General features: G+C 44.2%; 1 protein-coding gene across 1 annotated transcript in view; it reads right to left on the bottom strand.

Moving 5' to 3' along the window:
* Positions 1 to 20,394, bottom strand: part of Hydin (HYDIN axonemal central pair apparatus protein) — a 352,204-nt gene that overhangs the window by 116,277 nt on the left and 215,533 nt on the right. The window contains exons 28-37 of the mRNA XM_055621008.1: positions 19,237 to 19,374; positions 12,141 to 12,318; positions 10,045 to 10,163; positions 7,693 to 7,826; positions 7,189 to 7,325; positions 6,860 to 6,987; positions 6,443 to 6,634; positions 5,987 to 6,136; positions 3,354 to 3,593; positions 659 to 827 (exon numbers count right to left, since the gene is read on the bottom strand). Coding sequence (XP_055476983.1) covers positions 659 to 827; positions 3,354 to 3,593; positions 5,987 to 6,136; positions 6,443 to 6,634; positions 6,860 to 6,987; positions 7,189 to 7,325; positions 7,693 to 7,826; positions 10,045 to 10,163; positions 12,141 to 12,318; positions 19,237 to 19,374 — 1,585 coding nt within the window. The remainder of the gene's footprint in view (positions 1 to 658; positions 828 to 3,353; positions 3,594 to 5,986; positions 6,137 to 6,442; positions 6,635 to 6,859; positions 6,988 to 7,188; positions 7,326 to 7,692; positions 7,827 to 10,044; positions 10,164 to 12,140; positions 12,319 to 19,236; positions 19,375 to 20,394) is intronic.

Raw genomic sequence — 20,394 nt, 5'->3', positions numbered from 1 at the left:
ACACACACACACACACACACACACACACACACACACACACACACACACACAGAAAGAGAGGCCCTGGGCAAGGGATGAAATGATGCAGGGCTGCTGGACCAGAAAGGACAAGAATGTGAGATGAGAAGAATGTGAGAAGCCTGTGCTGTATCTTGAGGACCAGTGAAGGGCCGTACTTCTATAATGTAAATTCTCCTGGCCCTGGATACTTGCATATATCAGGCTATCAATTCCCACCATGAATGAGGTGTGTTACCTAGGAATGGCTGCAGGAAGCCCTGGAATATAGTGATGAATGCTATCAGTTATGGGCAGAAAGATTTGGGCTGGCGTCTTGCTTCTCCTATATACAGCTGTGCACTTGGACTCTCTGTGCCTCAGATTCTGCACAAATCCCTTGGCTCAGCATCTAGCACACAGTCTTCTAACTAGAGTCACTGGTTTTAAGTCTCAATACCCCCCAGACCCTAGTGAGAGTAGACTGCACCCAGCCTCTGAATCCTTAACACAAAGACCACAGGGCCCATTCTATAATGCTCTTAAACAGGATTTAGCAAGCACCCGGTACATGGCAGGTACTCAGGAGTGGGCTGATCCTGTGGCAGGGGTAACTCAAAGGGACTGGAGCAATGGCTCAGAGCTCACGCAGAGTTCTCACCGATCTCCTGCGATAGGGACTCCAGATACTTCGCCTTCAGTTGTTCTTCTTTAGATTTCTTCATCTCCTTGAAGTAGTCATAGACTTCCTGGGGCAGCTTCTCCCCCGGGTTCCGGGTAGGAAGCAGCAGGGTGTTGTAGGAGTCATAGCCCTTCAGCTGTCTCAACATCTGCTCAAGGGGAGAATGAGAATTACTGTTGGCCTCACTGGAGTTTCCTCTTGCTCACTGGCCTCACTGAAGCCCCGCTCCTACCAGACACTGAGATTTATAGAGATGCTTTGTGGGTTTCACATGGTAGAGGACCCTGTGGAGAGGCCTAAAGGTAGAGGCGAACCCTGAACTTACAGGGATCCAAAAATCTTTATTTTGTTCCGTACCCACCCAAGCATTTAACATGTGGAGACAATTTTCTTCTTCCTTTGAAAATAGCACAATACATTCTCCTAATAACAAACATAGAATTCTATTATCCACTCTGAGTGGTTCATTTTTAAAAAGTACAGTCACATATCAGCTAATGAGAGGGGTGTGTTCTAAAACGAGATATTCGTTAATAGGTGATTTGTCATCGTTCTAAAACATAGTCCATAAGATGGCTATGATGATGCCTCTAGGTGAGCTAATCTTATGGGACAATGTTATACATATATTGTTATTGTTAACTAATAGAGTAATGGAGTTGTAAATTACAATAACAATATCTGGGAATTCCTGATGAAACTCATTATTCTGTGTACTAACTAAAAACTCACAATAAAAAGTAACTAATAATGGATCTTTAAATGGAAAGCAAACAGTAAAAAAGAAGCCTTGCAGTATCAGAAAGAAAATGATAAATAATGGGGAGAGTAAAAAGAGAATGCTTCTCCTTATCTGGGGTTTTCTAACAAAAATTATAAAGTTATTTTCTATAAGGAAAGATTCAAGACAATTACATTAAAGTGAGGAGAGTGAACCCCAACTGGTCATGAGAAGTTACATAGACATAATGTAATATGTGTAGCAATAACTAAAGAAGTTATAAAATTGTCCAGAGAAATTGAGATGGAATGCTAACCAACACAGAGGGATGCACACGGTATATACTCACTCATATAGACATATAATATAGGATAAACCTACTAAAATCTGTACACCTAAAGAACTAATCAAGAGGGAAGACTCTTGCTAAAACACTCAATTCCTATCCAGAAAGGCAAAGAGGCTGGACATCAGAAGAAGGAGAAAAGAGGGAACAGGTCAGGAGCCTGACACAGAGGACCTCTGAAAGGCTCTGCCCTGCAGACTATCAATGTAGATTCTTCCCAGCAGTGTATCAAAGCAGATGCTGAGACTCATAACCAAACTTTGGGCAGAGTGCAGGGAATCTTAGGAAAGAAGTGGGAAACAGTAAGATCTGGAGAGGACAGGAACTCCATAAGGAGAGCAACAGAACCAAAAAATCTGAGCACAGGAGTCTTTCTTGAGACTGATACTCCAACCAAGGACTATGAATGGACGTAACCTAAGACCCCTGCACAGATGTAGCCCATGGCAGTTCAGTATCCAAGTGGGTTCCATTGTGATAGGAACAGGGACTGTCTCTGACATGAACTGATTGGCCTGCTCTTTAATTACCTCCCCCTGAGGGGGAAGCAGCATTACCAGGCCACAGAAGAGGACAAGGCAGCCACTCCTGATGAGACCTAATTGACTAGAATCAGAAGGAAGGAAAAGGGGTCTTCCCCTAGCAGTGGACTTGGGGAGGGGCATGCATGCAGAGGGTGGAGGAAGGGAGGGATTGGGACGGGAGGAGGGAGGGAACCACGGGAGGGATTCAAAGTGAATAAAGTGTAATTAATAAAGAAAAATAAAATAAAAAAAGAAAAAAAACATTGAAAGGACTGATAAGTATGCAGCACAAAGTACACAGAGAACAAAAAAAGCAAAAACAAAACAAAAAGGCAGATGTAAGCCTTACTGTATCAACAATTACATTAAATGTAAATGCTCTATATTTTCAAACTAAGGGCAGAGATTGGCGCAGTGCACATATTTTAAAATAGTTTATTTTTGTGTATGTTTTTGTGTGCATGTGAATGCACAGAGTATAGGTTGATATCCACTATCTCAATCACTCTCTGCCTTTTCTTTTCTTTTTTGACTTAGGGTCTTTTACCAAATTTGAAGCTTACTGATTCAGCTAGCCTCGATGATTCTAAGGAATCTTCAGGAAACCCCACCTGTCTCTGCCCTCCCAGTGCTAGGATTATAGATGTGCATTATTGTGCCTGGCTTCTTCAGATGGATGCTGAGGATTGAATTCAAGTCCTTATGCTTTAAAGGAATGAACTTTACTGACTAAATCATCTCCGCAATCAGTGCTTTTTAAGTGCCCCAAATACAGGAAGCCTAAAAGCAAGTCATTTCAAATATAATGGCAAGTTGTTACATGAGTTCTTTACTGTGAAAATGCTGGCCATAAACATGTACTGGATTTTTAGTTTGTTTAAAAATGCAGACTGGAATTACAAAAAAGTAGCAAGTTATTATGGGGAGAGAAGCAGGTGGAGAAAGTCTACAGAGAAAGGATTGGTAAATTGACAAGCAAAGAGGAGGGGGAAAGCCCAGAGGGAAGGCAGCGCGCACAGAAGGACGTGTCAGGGGCGGGGTCTGCCATGTCAGGAAGGGCATTTGGCTTTGGTCTCTGCTCACCTTTTCTTCTAAGAGGTACTGCTGGTCAAATTCTAGGGAGTAAAACTCAATGGGGAAGCTGCAGGGGTTCCTCACAATCACCTCGGCCTCGTCTCCTGATGCGTAAGGCAGGAGGGGCCCTAGTTCCAGGACTGAAGGACTGAATTCCAGGCGTGGCTCCAGACCTTGGCCATGTGCCAGAAGAATGAGCTTCTGAGGGCTCTGGCTAATCTGGAACACCAGGGATTGGTTGTAGAATTTCTAGAAAAAAAAATGGAAACAAAATAAACTTCCCCCCTCTACAACATACAATGTAAAACTGAGAGCTCTGAAGGGAACAAATGTCCTTGTTCCCCAGTGAAGAGAGACATATTTCCCTCAGAGCTGAGGAAGAGCAGTCACTGTGGTGGCATACAGGTATGCTGGGTATATAACCTCCTAGGCACTGCACCAGGGGCTCAGTCACTTAGAGCAGGCTTTCCAATGTCACCCTCAGGTCTGTGGGTTTCCTGTATGAGCATCACTGCGATGGGCCCAAGGCTGTCAATGCCCATGGGCAATAGAGGGTGTAGTAGGAAAGCCAGGAAAGTAATACCTTCCAGGAGCAGTGACTTCCGCCAATGATGACCAGGAACACGGCAAACATCCCATCTCCTCTGCTCCTTAGTGATATCTCCCTCATTGAGAAGAGATAAAAATCCAAAACCAGGCTGAGCCTAGCTCAAGTCCCAGTACCACAAATAAAATAAAATAAAATAAAATAAAATAAAATAAAATAAAATAAAATAAAATAAAAGAAAATAAAAGAAAATAAAGCCTAATCTTGGCTAAACCCTTTCTAGTCTTAAGGTAGTCTGTCTGTCTCTCTCTCTCTCTTTCTCTCTCTCTCTCTCAATACATTCATTTACTTTATATATATATGAGTGCTCTATTTGCATGCATGCCTGCATGCCTGAAGAGGGTATCAGATCCCCATTAGATGATTGTGAGCCACCATATAGTTGCTGGGAATTGAACTCAGGACCTCTGGAAGAACAGAAAGTGTTCTCAACTGCTGAGCCATTTCCCCATTTCTTTAAGACCTTCTTAAGAACAGCAAGCATGTTGCCAATTTCCCTCTAAAGGCGTGAGGGAATCAGGTGCGCTAGTGCACACACTTGTAGTCCAGCAGAGGCAGACGCTCATAGCAAGCCTTAGGCCAGCCTGGTCTACTTAGCAAGCTCCTTGCCAGCAAGACACACACAGTGGGACCCAGCAAAACGCATGAGGAGGAGGAAGAGGTGGGGCAGGGAAAAAGGGCAAGGAGACAGAAGGAGAGAAGGACCAGGGAGGGCAGAAGGGAGACAGAAGGAGAAGCTTCAACATCAACAGCATTATTGATAGACTTTGATAGGTAGGAACACAGGCTTCATTTTAGAATGAAATCGAAAGTTATTTACTTGTCTACTTTCCTGCTGCAGATTCTGAAACATTTTTTTCAAAGCTATTACCAGGAAAACGGAAGCTAGGCATTTATTGTGTAAAATTCACATAGATTTTTTTTTTCTTATAAAAGAAAATATATGCAGCATGGGGCTACATGCCTATAATCCTGGTACATGGGAGGCTAAGGATCGAGAGTTCAAGGTCATCTGAAGTGCTACCTGGTGAGTTCCAGGCCATCCCGGGCTACATAAAACCCTGTCTTTGAAAATCATCAAAAGGAAAACATCACTCAGATGTCTTTAGCTTTGAATAAAAGCTGTCATGGCGGGACTTCTTGAGATTCCTTCTGGGTCTGGGATTTTAGAATCCTTGCCATGTTCTCCATTAGGAGTGGCTCTGCACTGATGGCATTCAAAGAAGAGACATTTATGAGGTGCAGGGAGGCTTTCTGCCAGGAAGCACTGGCTACCACGATGACTAAGCCCTGGCTACCTCGATGGCTGAGGGCTTCTGCATTTGTCCTGCTAATAGTTCCCGGGTCACTGATGACACACGAAGTGCCCTCTGTGCTCTGTTCGTGTCGTTAATCTTCAAGATGGCCCTAAGAGGCATGGGTGCAGCTTGGTACTAGCCTATCTGAAATCTCAGTGTCCAGCTGCTTTTAAATTCCGATCTCTAAGAAGGGAAGCGCGGTGCGGATAGGCTCTGTTACCCGATGCCCTAAGCAGTCTCGGCAAGGTCTCCCATAATGAAACACATTAATATTTCGGCACTTGCAATGTTTGAAAACTAAGAGAGGCCAAACAGTCATGCCAGTTCAAATGAGATTCCTCTACTGAGCGAGTCTTAATATGAAACTTATGAAATCTCAGCCCCCACTTTTTTAAGCTTATTGGATTTCAGAATTGCAATAAGAGAGTTGTGATGTGGGAATATTATTGCTTTTTATGTTACCAACGAACAAACTGAGGTTTAGTCAGACAAGTGATTTGTTCAAAGATGCACAGCCTGTAAATACAGAAGCAGCATGCCGGTAATATTGTGCCACTGAGAAAGCTGGTATGTTACCCGCATCTGCTGAGCCACACCCACTGGGTTACACAGCCTGTAGGTGGACTTGAACATGTCATGTTCAGAATGGAAGGCACAAGCCTTAGACATGACCTTCAACCTCTAAGAGACCCAGAAGTAAGATCTCTACAAATCCTCATTTTTTTTTTCAAGCTCACCTCTTCTTTAGGCATGAATTTCACCTGCACATTGGCCTTCTCGCCAGCATCCAAGACTCCAGAAACGGGCTGGATCTCAAAGATCCGGGACTTTGGAATCATCTCAGCGTGTACTTTTCGTTTTAAATACTTTGGCATGTGTTTATCCATCTGGGTTATAAATGTTAGACAATCAGATCACGGATGTAAAAAACAGATCTATTCCATTCATGGCTCATCCTCGCTACATTTCCTGAGTGCTTTCCAGGTATCAGGGAATGTACAGCAGAGGCAGAAGAGAAGTGCCACATTCTACTCAAAGGCAAGGCCTGATGCTGCTCTGAGTGCTAAGCTTGGGGACTGGGAAATGGTTAACATTGAGACTCTTCCAACAGGAAGTTAAGATGACAGTAGGGAAAGGCCTAGAATCCCAACTACGGCTAAGGCAGAAATGGAGAGAAGGAAAAAACAACTCACCTTGTTAGTAGGCTGTGGTAGGCAGACAAACCATTCACAAGGGACTTGGAGATGGTTGGAAAGCTGAATGGTTTCCACCATGCATTGTCCGCACTGAGTTGTAGCAAATTCTACTTTGTTGCAAGACAGGGTCATACTTGGAATGGTCACGGTAGCTTGGAGCAGGAGGTGAATGGTTGGCCCTCCAAAAACCTGGAATGGACAGAAAATTGCAGTTACCATGCAGCTTGCAGTTAGGAAAACACCACTACCACCACCACCACCACCAAAACTGTCTCAGGCTGGAGATGTAGCTGAGTGGTGGAGATCTTGCCTAGGACGCTCACAGCCCTGCTTTTGATGCCCGGTATGGTATCATCCTGAGACTCTCGACAGGCCTGGCTGGGAAGGCCATGTAGGCCCAGTGGTACACTTTACCTTGATGGGCAGAACGACTTCTTTGGTGCCCACAGGAGGATTAGCCCCTTGTGGGTCAAATCTCACTTCAAATGTTTCTGTCTCACAGTAAGGTAGATTCTTTACACGGTCTAGCTCGGTGCTGAAGCCTGGACCAAGACAAAAAAAACATTTTTTTTTTTCAGGAGTGAGAAAAACAAACAGCACATAGAAGCTGCTCTGTGTAGCAGCCACTCTGGGATAAGCTGACCAGAGTATCACCGAATAGCCCAGAAACTCCTTTAGCTGAGTCCAGAAGCAGCAGGAATGCTGTCCTAGAAGGACGGGGCATGCAGCTGGGCTCCTGGTACCTGTATCATGAAGGACATGCTTTTCTGCATGGAAGGACACTGAAAGGTGACTGGTGTTGGTGATCCTGATGATGTGGGTACGGACGTCACCAAGCACGATGTAGCCAAAGTTCAGGACGTATTCTGGTAGCTGGATTCTGAAACAGTTAAGAGGATGTTCTTATTAGTCACTTTCAAGCCTGGAAGGTCCCACATGTGTTCTCTCCATGCAGCTTTACTTTTCATGGTGGAGAACAGCTAAAGACCACTAGATAGAGGCTAGAAACTCCATGCACCCTTCACAAGCCCACTTGTGTGTTTTGGCCATTATCCAGAAACATGTTCAGTGTGGGGACCCACACTGATTTGGAGAGCCAGAATTGCCTGATGTTAGGGGATGATGGGTAAGATGACACATGTGGCTTTCAGTCCCAGATGATCAATCAGTATTTCAAGAGACACAAGGAACTGTTTGTTTCACCACACTTTAAAGCAAAGGTAACACAGACACAAAAGGACCCTCACTTGGCTAGCTTGCGGCGATTCCGATGGCTGAAGCAGTTTTCCTCTGTGGTACTCGAGGAGATGGTTTTCTGGTGCTCCAGGGCATAGTCTTGGACTATGAGTCTCTCTACCTCCATCTGGAGGTGAGTACTTATCTGTAGCAGGGGAAGAACAATTCAAAGGGTTGTTTCGGAATATGCATTCTCTTTGTTTATTCATTGTTGGTAAGAATTTTTTTCATAAAGGGCAAACTCCTGTTTCTTAACGTTTTCTATGTTTTCAGTGTGTACTAAGTAAAGAGGAGTTTCACGATGAATAAATTCTCATACACTTATAAACGAGGAAGGTTTTAAAAATGTTTTTAGATTTGTTTGTTTATTTCATGGATATGAAGGTTTGGGCCTAGGTGTGTGTGTGTGTGTGTGTGTGTGTGTGTGTGTGTGTGTGTGTTTGTATGTGCTTATGTGCCTGTTGCCCATGTAGTTCAGAAGAGGGCCTCAGATCCCCCCGAACTGGGGTTAGGGATGGTTGTGAGCCACTGTGTGTGCATCGGGAACCTAACTTTGATCCCCTGGAAGAGCAGCAAGTGCACTCACATGCTGAGCCAGCTCCCTCTCACCCCAAACAATATAATTAGAACATGTTTTGACACGGGCTGACGAGATGGCCCAGCAGGTGGAGAGGCGTTTGCTGCCAAGTGTGGTGACTGAGTTCAATCCCTAGGTGGAAGGGAGAACTAACTCCCAGAAGCTGCCCTTTCGCTGTCTCGCTCTGTGATATGTGCATAATCCCCTGACATAAATATATAAATAAGCATTTTTAAAAATGAAATGTTTCGACAAAATTTCTTAAGTACCACAGAGCTACTGTGTGCTTTTCTCCGCATGATTTCAGCTTCGATGGCCATTTTCTATAGTTCTATGCAAGGGTGCAAGGTTAGGATGTTCTACCCCCAGCCCCACCTCCCTCTTCCCCACCCATATCCCTTTCTCAGTCCACTGATAAGGGAGGTCCTCCTCCCCTTCACTATGTGAAGATGTGTGTCTGTGGTTCTGTGTGTCTGTATGTGGACCCAGAGGGCCACAGAGGCCAGAGGCATCAGATCCCTGGAGTTAGTCTGACAGGTGGTAAGTTTCTTATTGCAGAGGGTAGTGTTTAACGAATTCTTTTGTAAGAGTTCTAAGTGCCAAGAATAAGTAATTGTGAGTGTTGAGCTGTAGAAGGCACATCAATATCGCTCTCCCCACACAGAGCCTTGGGGGACATCTTGGGAGAGGGGGTGGAGAGTATATAAGCTCAGAGGATAGGGCAGAGTGCCAGGAAGGGCTGGCCGCTGGACGTGGTGTGGCTGTCACAAGCGCGAACACGCAACTTCTGAAGTCACCTGCACCTGCAGATCAAGTCAGCTAAAAATTCCAGCATGGAATGGGAAGGGCTTCCCCTTGCTCCACCCCTTGCAGAGCAGGCAGTGTCAACTGATGGCTCCTAATGGAGGGAGACTTCCCTTGGGGAGGGGTGGATCTCAGTTGGTAGGCTGCTCATGTCCCAGTAGATGACATCATACATATAAGCATACGAGAAGCTCTAAATAGATTTGATCGGTTTTTTTAAAAAGGGCATGGAGTTGGGAGGGAGATGGGAGCTGTGTTGGGGTGATGGGAAGCTGGAGGGAGTGAGTAGGGAGATACATTTGTGGCTAAGACACATTAGAGACGTGCATGAGATTTTCAAAGAATAAAAAGAAAACAATTTTATGATTAGTAATAGGCCATCTTGACTATTGCCCTTCCTCCCTTTCCTACCAAAACCTGTTTTTCCTCCTCAATTTTCTCTCCCAATACGCCATCTTTATGATGCATCCAAGAGAAACATCATCCCTACATCATCCTGTATCCAATCAACCCTGACCATTCCAGGTCTGGGATATTCATGGTCCCTACTCAGCTCTTCCTGGACTGATTGTCATCACCACTATTTGCACCACTACTACTTCCCACTAGAATCATCCCAACAGCTTTATACCCTTATGCCCTCTTATCTGCTCATATTCCATTAAGCCCTGCCACCTTAGCCCTCCTTAAGACAGCTACAAGGATGTTTCGGAGATGCAAAGTCAATTATGCCATAGTAATTCCAGTTAAAACATTCTAGTGGCTTCTTCTTGCCCTCGGGAAATATCGAAAACTCTTAATGGATTCTCCTGATAGTTGCTCACCTATGTGGGCTCATCTTGCCTTCTTTTCATGCTCCTCTTTTGCCTTGGCTGTGTTTTTCTCCACTTGGTTTCTGGGATGTTCCATGTCATCCTTCTACCCCTCTTAGCACATGATCCCTTTCTCACATGCATTCTGTGCAAGGCGCAACTACTCTTACCTCCGCTGTCTCCTCCTCAGTGACTTCCTCATTTAGGAACTCACAGTGATCAATACTCTTATATTCTTTTGCTGTGATTTTCTTTGCTTGCTCTAAGAAACGTTCATACTTTTCATTCCCTGTTGGGGGTGGAGGGGAGGGAAGTATCCTGGTCAGACATAGAGATGTGCTGTGCCTCAAACGGTAGACTCTCATTTCAGGGGGGAAGTGAGGAGGAAAGAACATTTTGACACTTCCCCTACCACATTTTCTCTACTTTGGAGAGAGAGGTGATTTGTGAGTGAGCTGAGTTTGTACCCAAGTGAGACCTCACTGAGCTTAATGACATAACACGTGAGCTATGAGCTGGTCCCCAAGAGAATGAGGCATTACTAGACTCACTTGGAACTCTGCTCAGTTCTCATATTAAACCTCCACCCTACAGCTCCCTTCAGTGCTGGACAAACCAAGTTAGCTAGTCATGCTTTCAGCGGCTTTCCACATACTAAGTCCCTCCCAGATAATAGAAAGGATGTGCTTAGGGCCAAGCTACTTTAAATCTGAGTGATTCATGATGTCCTCAGTGAAGGAGGGTCAACAGTTGGCAGAGGTAAGCCGACACTAGGCTTACCAAAAGTCATTGCAAATGCTTTGGAGGTAAAAGTAGGCAAAGAAATTAAAAAGCCTTTTGTCAAAAAAACATGGGATATGTTGAAGCTGTAGTCAACACCAGTACTTAAGGCCAAATGGTGTTCAGGTTTGAGTAACTGAGAAGCCCTTCTGAGAACCACCACCTCTGTCTTATGACGCTAACAGGGAACACAATTTTCAACCGTGAGGCAAAGGGCTCCTTTGTAACCCTCACAGCTGGCTCTCTGTACCTGCAGGTTCTGGATCTATAAATCCAAACATTCATGGACCAAAACTGTTTGGAAAAGTAGCACATCTGCACTGAAGCTGTACAGACTTTTTCTTGTTACCTACTGGCACTCGAGTGCCATCACTGTTTACACACCACTTCTATTGTGCCAGGCATGATAAGAGTCTGGAAGTGAATAATAATGTTGAATCATGTGGGAGGTTGAACGGAGTGGGAGGATGTGTCTCGGCTCCATGCCATGCCATTTTATGTGTGGGACTTGCGCATGTGTAGATTTCAGAGCCAAGGTCTTGGAGCCAGTTCTGCCTGGATCTGAGGACTCAGGGTTATGTGTGGAGCTTGGCTCTGCTCCTTTGGCTGGAGCTCTAGCTCCAGAATACAGTGTGGCCTCAGCTTCACTAACATTTACATTATACAAAATATGACACAATGTAATATGAAAACATCATACTTTGAGGGAGCCGATAGTTATAATTCAATGGATAATCCATTTAGTGGAGTGGGTGAGTGTGTGACTTAGGGGCAGGAGGGCTGGGGAGTGGGATTTAGTCTGAAACACTGTAGGGGAAGTAGATCCAAGGAATGAAAAAGAGAAGGCATGAAGAGCAAGCAGTTTCTAGTAACCTTTGGGTCTGCTTTGGGTCAGGAAGAGTCAGTTAAAAGAGCCTCTCTGCCAAGTATTGGGGCCTACCAAGGCAGAATCCAGCCTGGCGCAGGAAGACAGCTCTGGGGACCACAGGGAGCTAGGCATTTGGGAAATAATTAGTAGTATCTAATTTCCGCCCTTAAGCATGTAAACGCTGAGAAAGGGTTGGAAGGCTCTGGCTGCTTTCCTGTAACAATTATACTTCAAGAGCTCTACATCAGACTTCAGCTCCATCACAAAGATGCCAAGTGTGTTACTGGGACAGGAGACTGGGAGAGACATATTGGCTGAAGGAATACACACTGGCCTAAATGTCACCATCTCTGGGGTGACATTTCCAGACCCTTTTATAGGAAGTCTAATGATGGCAAAATCGGCCAGGAGTCTTAGTCTGCAATGGCCACAGCCTGAGTCAAATTTAACTCCGGCCACTGAAGCACAATACAGAAGAGTAGTAGAGATTTTTCAAACAAATAAAAGGACCCAACAAAGTGAGTAGCAATCAATCTTCAAAGATGCAAAGCAAAGCTAAAGAAAACACTGGCAGTTTTTGTCCCCTGAGGATAAGTTACTGCCGTGGGTTGGAGGTACCTTTGAGGTTCCTGTGCAGGTCAAGGCTGATCCGAGGAAAGACACCCTCCCCATACAGAGTGATTTTCTCTGGGTCCAGGTGGGCAATCTGTATCTGGAAGCTTCTTTGAAAGACCTCAGGTATTCCAGGCAAGTAGTAGACTTTCAACACCTGCTCCTTATTTGAGTGGATAAACCCCTACATGGTAGAGAGATCAGACAGAGCTTGACAGTGTGCAATGGGCTTATGTTTCTTATGGGTGGCTGGGCACACCTCCCCTCAGGTCTATTCCATGGTGATGTAAGAAAAATGACAATTAGACCACAGGGAAGCAGGTAGTGTAGGGACAGGCACTGCATAAAAGAGAAATACAAGGAACAAAAAGAAACATTTTTAAGTAGGTCGGTTCTTTTCCAGTGTCTAGTTTTTCTCCACGGAACGAACCGCTAGCAGAGATGTTTCCCCACTCTGTGGGCTGACCATTCAATTACTGCACATTCTCTTTCTCTCTGCAGAAGCTTTTAAGTTTCATGAGAACAGATTCACACATTGATGGTCTTATTTCCTGTGCTACTGGACTCTTATTCAGAAAGTTCTCACCTGTACCTATAAGTTGAAATGTGCTTTTTTCTTTGGTGATTTTGTAGTACCTGGCTGGTCTTGAACTCACAGAGATGCACTTTCCGCTGTCCCCCCCAGTGCTGGTATTAAAAGTGTGCACCACTACACCCTGCCAGACTAGCAAGTTGTATATTAAGGTCTTTGATCCATTTAGGGTTGAATGTTGTGAAGGATGAGGTAAGGATCTACTTTCATTTTTCTATCCATTGAAATCCAGCTTTCTCGGCACCATTATTTGAAGATGCTCTCTTTTCTCTGATTGTATTTTTGGGCCATCAATTCTATTCTGTCAATCTCTTTGTCTGCTCTGTTTTTGTTTTGTTTTGTTTTGTTTGGCTTGTGTGTGTGTGTGTGTGTGTGTGTGTGTGTGTGTGTGTGTGGTGTGCCAGTGCCATTTTGCTTTTATCCCTTTGACTCTGTAGTATAATTTGAAAGCATGTGTGGAGATAGCACCAAGATTCTCTTGGCTCAGGATTAAAACAGGGAAAGCACTTAACCTTTACCAGTCATGAGGGAAAGGCAAACTAACAGGACACTAAACTTCTCTTTAACCACAAGGCTGGTAAAATTTACCAAGTTTTGGTGAGAAGCTGCCTCACAGGAGATGCTGATATGCCTGTGGGTGGGACTTCAAGAGGAGCAGGCACACAGGGAGACAAGTGTAGAAGTCAGGTGTGGCGGCCTGTGAATAGAATCTGGGACTTGGTGGAGACAGGAGGATTTTATGTTCAAGTCCATCCTGGGCCACTTAGAGAGACCTTTAGTCTGAAAAGTCTAAGCCCAACACAAAGAAACAGAATGAAGCCTTTCATGCCCTCATCTAAAGCAGAAGTCCCTAGGAAAACATCTACCTTTGAGATATGTAAGAGAAGATCCATAGTGGAACTGTTTCTAATGAGAAACTACTGTCTAACTAACCTTCTACAACTAAATGTGGTTTCAATGGAAGCTGGAAAAGTACTTTCAATACGGCTAAAATACTTTTGTGAAGCATTAAAATTATGAACGAGGTAAAAATAAACCTGCAGGTTAGCGGTCAGAAAGTAGGAGGTGTGGGAGTCGCATGACTATAAATTACAAGACTGACAATAAGTTACAAATGGGACTGGAACCTCAGCTGGGAAAGTATGACTGGCCAAATTTTAGCAACAGAAGTGTTTATGATGCATTCTTATTGAGCTCTTCAGAATTCTTGAACTCTCTCTCTCTCTCTCTCTCTCTCTCTCTCTCTCTGTGTGTGTGTGTGTGTGTGTGAACGTGTAAGGAAGAGGGCAACTTTGGGTGTCGTTGCTCAGAGTGTGCATGTTAGCTTCTGAGGCATGCTCTCTCTCGTTGGCTTGGAGCTCACCAAGTAGGCTGAGCTGGCTGACCAGGGCGTGTGGACCACCGAGCATGCCTCCTTTTAAAAATCCTCCCCAGGGCACTTTAAAAAAAAATCTCCCTGAGGGGGGTGCAGCTTTGCCAGGTCACAGAGGAAGACAATGCAGCCAGTCCTGATGAGACCTGATAGGCTAGGGTCAGAGGGAAGGGGAGGAGGACCTCCCCTATCAGTGGATTAGGGGAGGAGATGAGGGAGCTAGAGTGGGATAGGGAGGGGCTGATGAAGGGGGCTGCAACTGGCATACAAAGTGAATAAATTGTAATTAATAAAAAAATAAATTAATTAAAAAAACTAAAAAAAAAAAACCGCAGGAATAACATACTCTTGGGGGAAAAAAAACTATTAAATGAGGATAAGAAGAAGTAAGCCACAGCATAGAGAATAATAAAACAATGACAACATACTGCTATGTATCGATCTATATTTGATCTGATGCACAGAAACTGGAGATATATTAATCCTGGTGGAGTCAATAAACTTATCTCAAATCACAAAACTGACAGTGACACTTGCCTGCTCCTATGAGAAGCCATTACTCTTTTTCTCCATTCTTGTGCTTCCTTATATGTTCTTACTTCAATATGCTCTTGACTCTCGTACCCGAATTTCACAAGACCCTGACCCTCAAGAATCACTGTGTAAGAGCGTGTCCATTTGACGGGGTGGTGTGTGCGTGTGTGCGCATGTATGCACATCAGTGTACCTGAGCACATGCTCACAGATTTATCCTCACACCTTCTTTATCCCCTTTACTTGCTCCTCCCTTCAGCAGTCCACACTATTTTGCTGTTTCCCTGCAGAGCTGTTTTCTCCTGTGCTCAGTGTTCTGGGGTGAGGGGAGCCTGTCCCAGCTTCTACCTCCATATACCCTTGCAATGTATTTTCTCAATAGAAATACAGTTCTCAGGCAACCCTGCCAGGCAAATGTCTCTATTTTGTTAAACACCAAATATTCATGGACGGTTCTGCATTCTGCAAACATTTGTTTTCATGATAAGAATTTGGCTTCACAATAGTAAAGCTGGCATATAGGGAAAGAAAAACATACAGAGAAAAATCCCATTCAACCACAAAGGAGGCTTCTGAATTAAAAAGGGGCCAGCACAGCAGCCTCGAGGCCCTGGATTCTACAAAGGCCTCTTACAAGGCTGAGTCTTGGTTGGCATCTGGGAGCCAACGTTCTGGAAGGTTCTTGCCATTCCCTGATTGGGCTTCCTTACCTTACCTCATCTGTACAAACAACACAGTTTATGTCAATTCTTTCTTGCTTTCTCAGGGAATTTTGTTACGTGGCAAAGTTCCAATAAAACCCCTGCAATCTCCAACGAGTCTCCCTGGCAGGTCTCAGGTTATCACAACTTATTACGTAGGAGGGGATGGTTTGTCAACTAAAATGCCTGTTTTCTGAGAGGCTGGACAAACTTGTTCAAATGCCACATGCGCCTTCTCCAGGAAGACTTCTTGGACTCAGCCATAAGTCATCCTCACATATATGATTTATTACAACCAAAGGGCACAAAGTGAAACTGGCAAAGGGATGCAGCGCGCAGGCAGAAGGTTAGAAGAAGCGAGAGAGGCACACCCGAGGAAGCTGCAAGGAGTCTCACAGGACACTTACGTTCCTGCCTTAGCTCCTCTTTTCACTTCCGTGACAGAGTACCTGGCAAAACCAGCAATGACATGTGAGGGGAGAAGAAAGGGAGGGACAGGGAGGAAGGACAGAAGGATGGGATGAAGGGTTTACTTAAGAAAGAACAGTCTGTCATGGTGTGGGGCAAGCAGCCTCTGATGCCCACACACTGCAGCTCCTCATGGAAACCATCTGAAAACATCTTCGTAGACACACAAGACAGGATTGTTTCCATGGTGATTCTAAAGCCAATCAAGTAGACAGTGAACATTAATCCCCCTGTTTTTAACTGCTGATTATCATTCTGCAGTTTTAATGCCTTAATACAAACAGTTTGTTTCTGTTTTTTTTTTATATTGCTGCTACAGTTTATGCAGAAAACAGTATTATTCACGTTTCATTTTACAAATGTGGGATTATCATATGTTTAAGATAATTAGATAAGAAAATTTTGATCAAAGAGTAATTTTAATACCTATCGCCAAATGTAAACTCAAATGCTAACAAAGGAAAGCTTGAGACAAAAAAATATGGTAATTAGAAAAAGGTAAAAAAAAAAAAAACTAGAAAACTTCCATAGAGAAAATGCAAGAAAGGAAATAATACCAAAAATCTCAATTATACCAATGAAAGACAATAAAATTTAACAATGCGTATTTTAAGAGTGAGCAACCTAAACCAAGATGAAATAGACTATGGAGAATGGCAAGAGGCAAGACAACCAGAAGCTGCCATGTTGAGACCAAGGGAAGTGGGTTCAAGGCAAAAGTCTTTAAGGGTTGGAAGAGACCACGTAAAATAGGCAACACGCGGTCTGTGAGGAACATTCAATAGAAGTAAAGCCTTACATGTCAACGCAGAGATGAACACGTATACAACCAAAAATTCCATAGTTACATAGTTTCAAAAACTAATGCTGTGAGAATGTCAGGTAAGGTATTTTGATCATATTTATCGCTCCCCCCACCAAGTTTCTGAATCCTGTATGTGTATGGGCTGTGCACGCATGCTCACATGTATGTGGATCAGGTGTCTTTGGCTATGCATGCACAGCACGTGTGTGAGGACATGTGTCCTCACATGTGTGAGGACAGAGGTTGACACTGGGTGTCTTCTTCCATCACCTTGCCTGTTAAACACCTGAACTCGGAGCTCAGTGATTTGACTAGCCTCAAGAGGCAGCTTGCTCCAGGCATTCCCCATCTCCTCAGCTGAGGGCTGAGGCTGCAGGTGGGCCGCCGTGCCCACCAGCATTGACATGGGTGCTGACACTTGCAGGACAAGCGCTCTGCCCAGTCCCAGCACACAATGTTCTCTATTTATAGACAGTAAATGTGGAGGAGGGCAAACTCTTATACAAACTAAGTGTATACCACTTAGTCTTAGGAAAAGTAATCAAACAAACAAAAGATAAGGCACATTTGAATGCTGCTGTTTTCCGGTTAGCTTTGTAGAGATTCCTGATCATCTGCACTCTGTAGTCTCAGAAACATGATTTTTCTTTCTTATATTCCTTGGTGTTAAAAATCATTTTAGACTCCTAAATACAACAACTCATCTGCTAAGTGGAATCCGAGGGGACCTCATTGTCTGATTCATTGGGCAGAGGTGCTTCCAAACCTGATCTCTTGGATCAACGAGGCGGAAGCAGAGCACTGAGTAACTGTTCCTTCCTGCCTCTGCACGTGCACTGGGCCCCACCCCAAAACAAATAAATATAATAAAAATGTTAAAGTGTTGTAATTTATAAATAAAAAGAAATATATCATCCTAGATAACTTAGAAAATAATGAAAATTGTGATAATGGTTATGCAAATGAATAAAATGTCCACATTTTAAAGATTTTTTTTTTTTTTTTACTTTATGTGAATGAGTGTTTTGCTTGCATTTGTGCACCATTCACAGGCCTGGTGCCTATGGAGGCCAAAACAAGGCATCAGATCCCCTGGAACCAGAGTTATGGACAGTTATGAGCTGGTATGCGGGTGCTGGGAATCAAACCCTGGTCCTTTTAGACACTGAACCATCTCTTTAGCCTGATTTCTGCCCTTTGTCGTTTCAAGACAGGGTTTCTCTGTGTAGCTTTGGATGTCCTGGAATTTGTTCTAAAGACCAGGCAGGCCTCAAACTCAAAAAGATCCGCCTGCCTCTGCTTTCTGAGTGCTGGGGTTAAAGGTGTGGGCCACCACTGCGTTTTTAATTCTGAAAGTTCATGAGGCAAGGCTGATGGTTTACTCAGTGAACAATGGTGCTATGTTTCCCACTATTTTTTTTAAGAAACAAAAGTCAGCATTCAACCTAGGAAGTTAGAAAAATAAAACATGGATGCAGATTTGAAAGAAAAGTTAAGGCAAACCAGGAGAAAGAACAAAAGGGAGTTGATTTAATAGATACCAGCTCAGGTTTAAAAGCCACAGCAACGACAATAGTGCAGAGTTAATGTACGGATGCCCAGGCCAAGGGCCTTTGGGACTGGCGATGGGTGTGGGAATGAGTGACACATCAGAGAGAACAGCATTCCTTATGTCTGGATTTTAAGATTGTGAACAGGGGCTGGGGCGATGGTGCAGTAGTTAAAAGGGCTTACTGCTCCTACAGAGGACCTGGGTTAGGTGCCTCCCAAATGCCTGGAACCCCAGTTCTAGGGATCTGAAGTTCAACTCTGGCCTTCCTGGGTTCACATCACACATAAATAAAACTAAATCTTGAGAAAAAGATTACGTATAATTATAAACTAATTATATACATTTTGAAAATATTTCTTGACTCACAATAAACATGTGTCATCTTTACAAGGAGAAAAAGTCAACAAAAGTTTTTTAAAACCTGCCAGGTCAGCATAATATCAATAGGGGCAACTTGCCCCCTTGCTTCTGAAGGTGGAATGGCTCTTTGCAGGCTGCAGGTGTTTTCAAGCATGCTAATGGAAAGTTGCTTTTACTGGGTATAGCTGGTATGAAGGAAGCGCCAAGGAACAAGGAAATCTCTGAAAGGGATACCCCCCTGTCGAGATAGTATCTCATTATACAGCCCAGGGTGGCTTTGGATGTAAGTAAGGTCCCCCAGAGTGTTGGGATTTGAAAGACGCACCATCACACCTGATGCAAATTAAATTTGTTATCATGGGGAAAATCCATAGACTCTATCTAGCTGGTTCATCACATGTCTGTTGATCTGGAAACAGGCAATGTAGGGTGTGGTAAATGACTGTTCAATGAACCGGTGTTCTAGAGTCTATCTGTCTATCCATCTCCCCACCCACCCACCAATCCATCAGTCAACGGAGGCTCATATAACACAGAATGGCCTCAGACTTGCTAAGTAGCCAAGGGTCAGTTTTCCCTGATCCTCCTGCTTCACCCTCCTGAATGCTCGCATTGCAGGTATGTGCCACTATGTATGACTCCAAGCTTTTAGGTTCTTTAACCCCTGCCCCACGTGAGGCTTGTCTGTTTGCTGTGAGCCCTCTCGGTTCTAACTCACCGACTTGGGCAGGATGAGTGGTACTCCAGGGAGAATGTTCTTCGGCGAAGACTGGTAGCTAGTCAGAACTTTGAACTCAAAGCCAACTTTCCCGATGTTTTTCAGTGTGATTTCACGTTCCGTGACGTGGTCAAACAGCTGGAGAGCAGGTGGAAGAAGGCTGTTACTTGTCTGTGGGATTCTCTCTCAGCCTGACAAGAGGGACTGACAAGTGTGCCCCCCCCCCAGACATGCACTCCTACATTCCAGAAGACAATGGTCAATCCATATTTGATCATAAAGGGTCTCCCAGGGGCAGGAGGCTCCCTGGAGACTCTTGAAATAAGTTTTCTAATAAGTTCCAGAGCATCTTGAAATAAGTTTTCTGAACCGAGAGGGTTTGCTTCTGATCTTATCCTATTAAAAACACACGATTTAAATTCAGAATGTTCTAGAACGAATTTTCCCATTTGTGTAAGGGACCATAGGCATTACATGCCAGTTGAGATTTGCTAACGTAATTCACCAGCTCATACGACAGGCTTACACCCCCCAAACTGAGGCCTACTTTAGGGGTTCCCAGGAAAAACCAGGACAAAACTAGCTGTCTTAGATAGAACTGGGTACATGTAGGGTGGCCGAGTTGCAGAGATGAGTTTATCAGAGGACCTTGGAGGTTATAGAAGAAAAGCAAATTCTATTTGGCTCACAGAGCAGAGAAGACAGCAGCCAATGCCAGAAAAATCTGAATGCAGTTGCAGCCTTCCATCTACAGACACAATTCAATGATTACTTGCTCTAGCTTTATAACAGGAATTAAATGCAGTAAAAATTGGCTCAGAAGTACAGTCTCCTGGTACATGACATACAATCTAAGAAGTACACAGAGAATTACCTGGCTGCCGCCCCTACCTCAGCTAGAAAGCGTACTGTGGCTGAGATGAGTGTCAAGCGAAGGTAAAGACAAGGTAAGCTTTTGGAAGGGGCCTGAGCTGTGACTGACAGGAGGAACAGGTCTGGAGGTGGCAGAGTGGAACATGAGAAGAACAGTGTGGAGAAAATGTGGAGGCAGAAGGGGCTGGGATTCATTAGAGGCAGTGGGTAAACCAGCTTGGCCACAACTAAATGGATAGCTTATAATGGGGGGGGGTTACAGTCAACCTGGTATCTGTGTAGGGA

Source organism: Psammomys obesus, unplaced genomic scaffold, assembly GCF_907164565.1.
Source record: "Psammomys obesus unplaced genomic scaffold, mPsaObe1.curated_primary_1811, whole genome shotgun sequence".
In the NCBI taxonomy this organism is placed as follows: Eukaryota; Metazoa; Chordata; class Mammalia; order Rodentia; family Muridae; genus Psammomys; species Psammomys obesus.
This window is presented reverse-complemented; position numbering and strand designations above follow the sequence as displayed.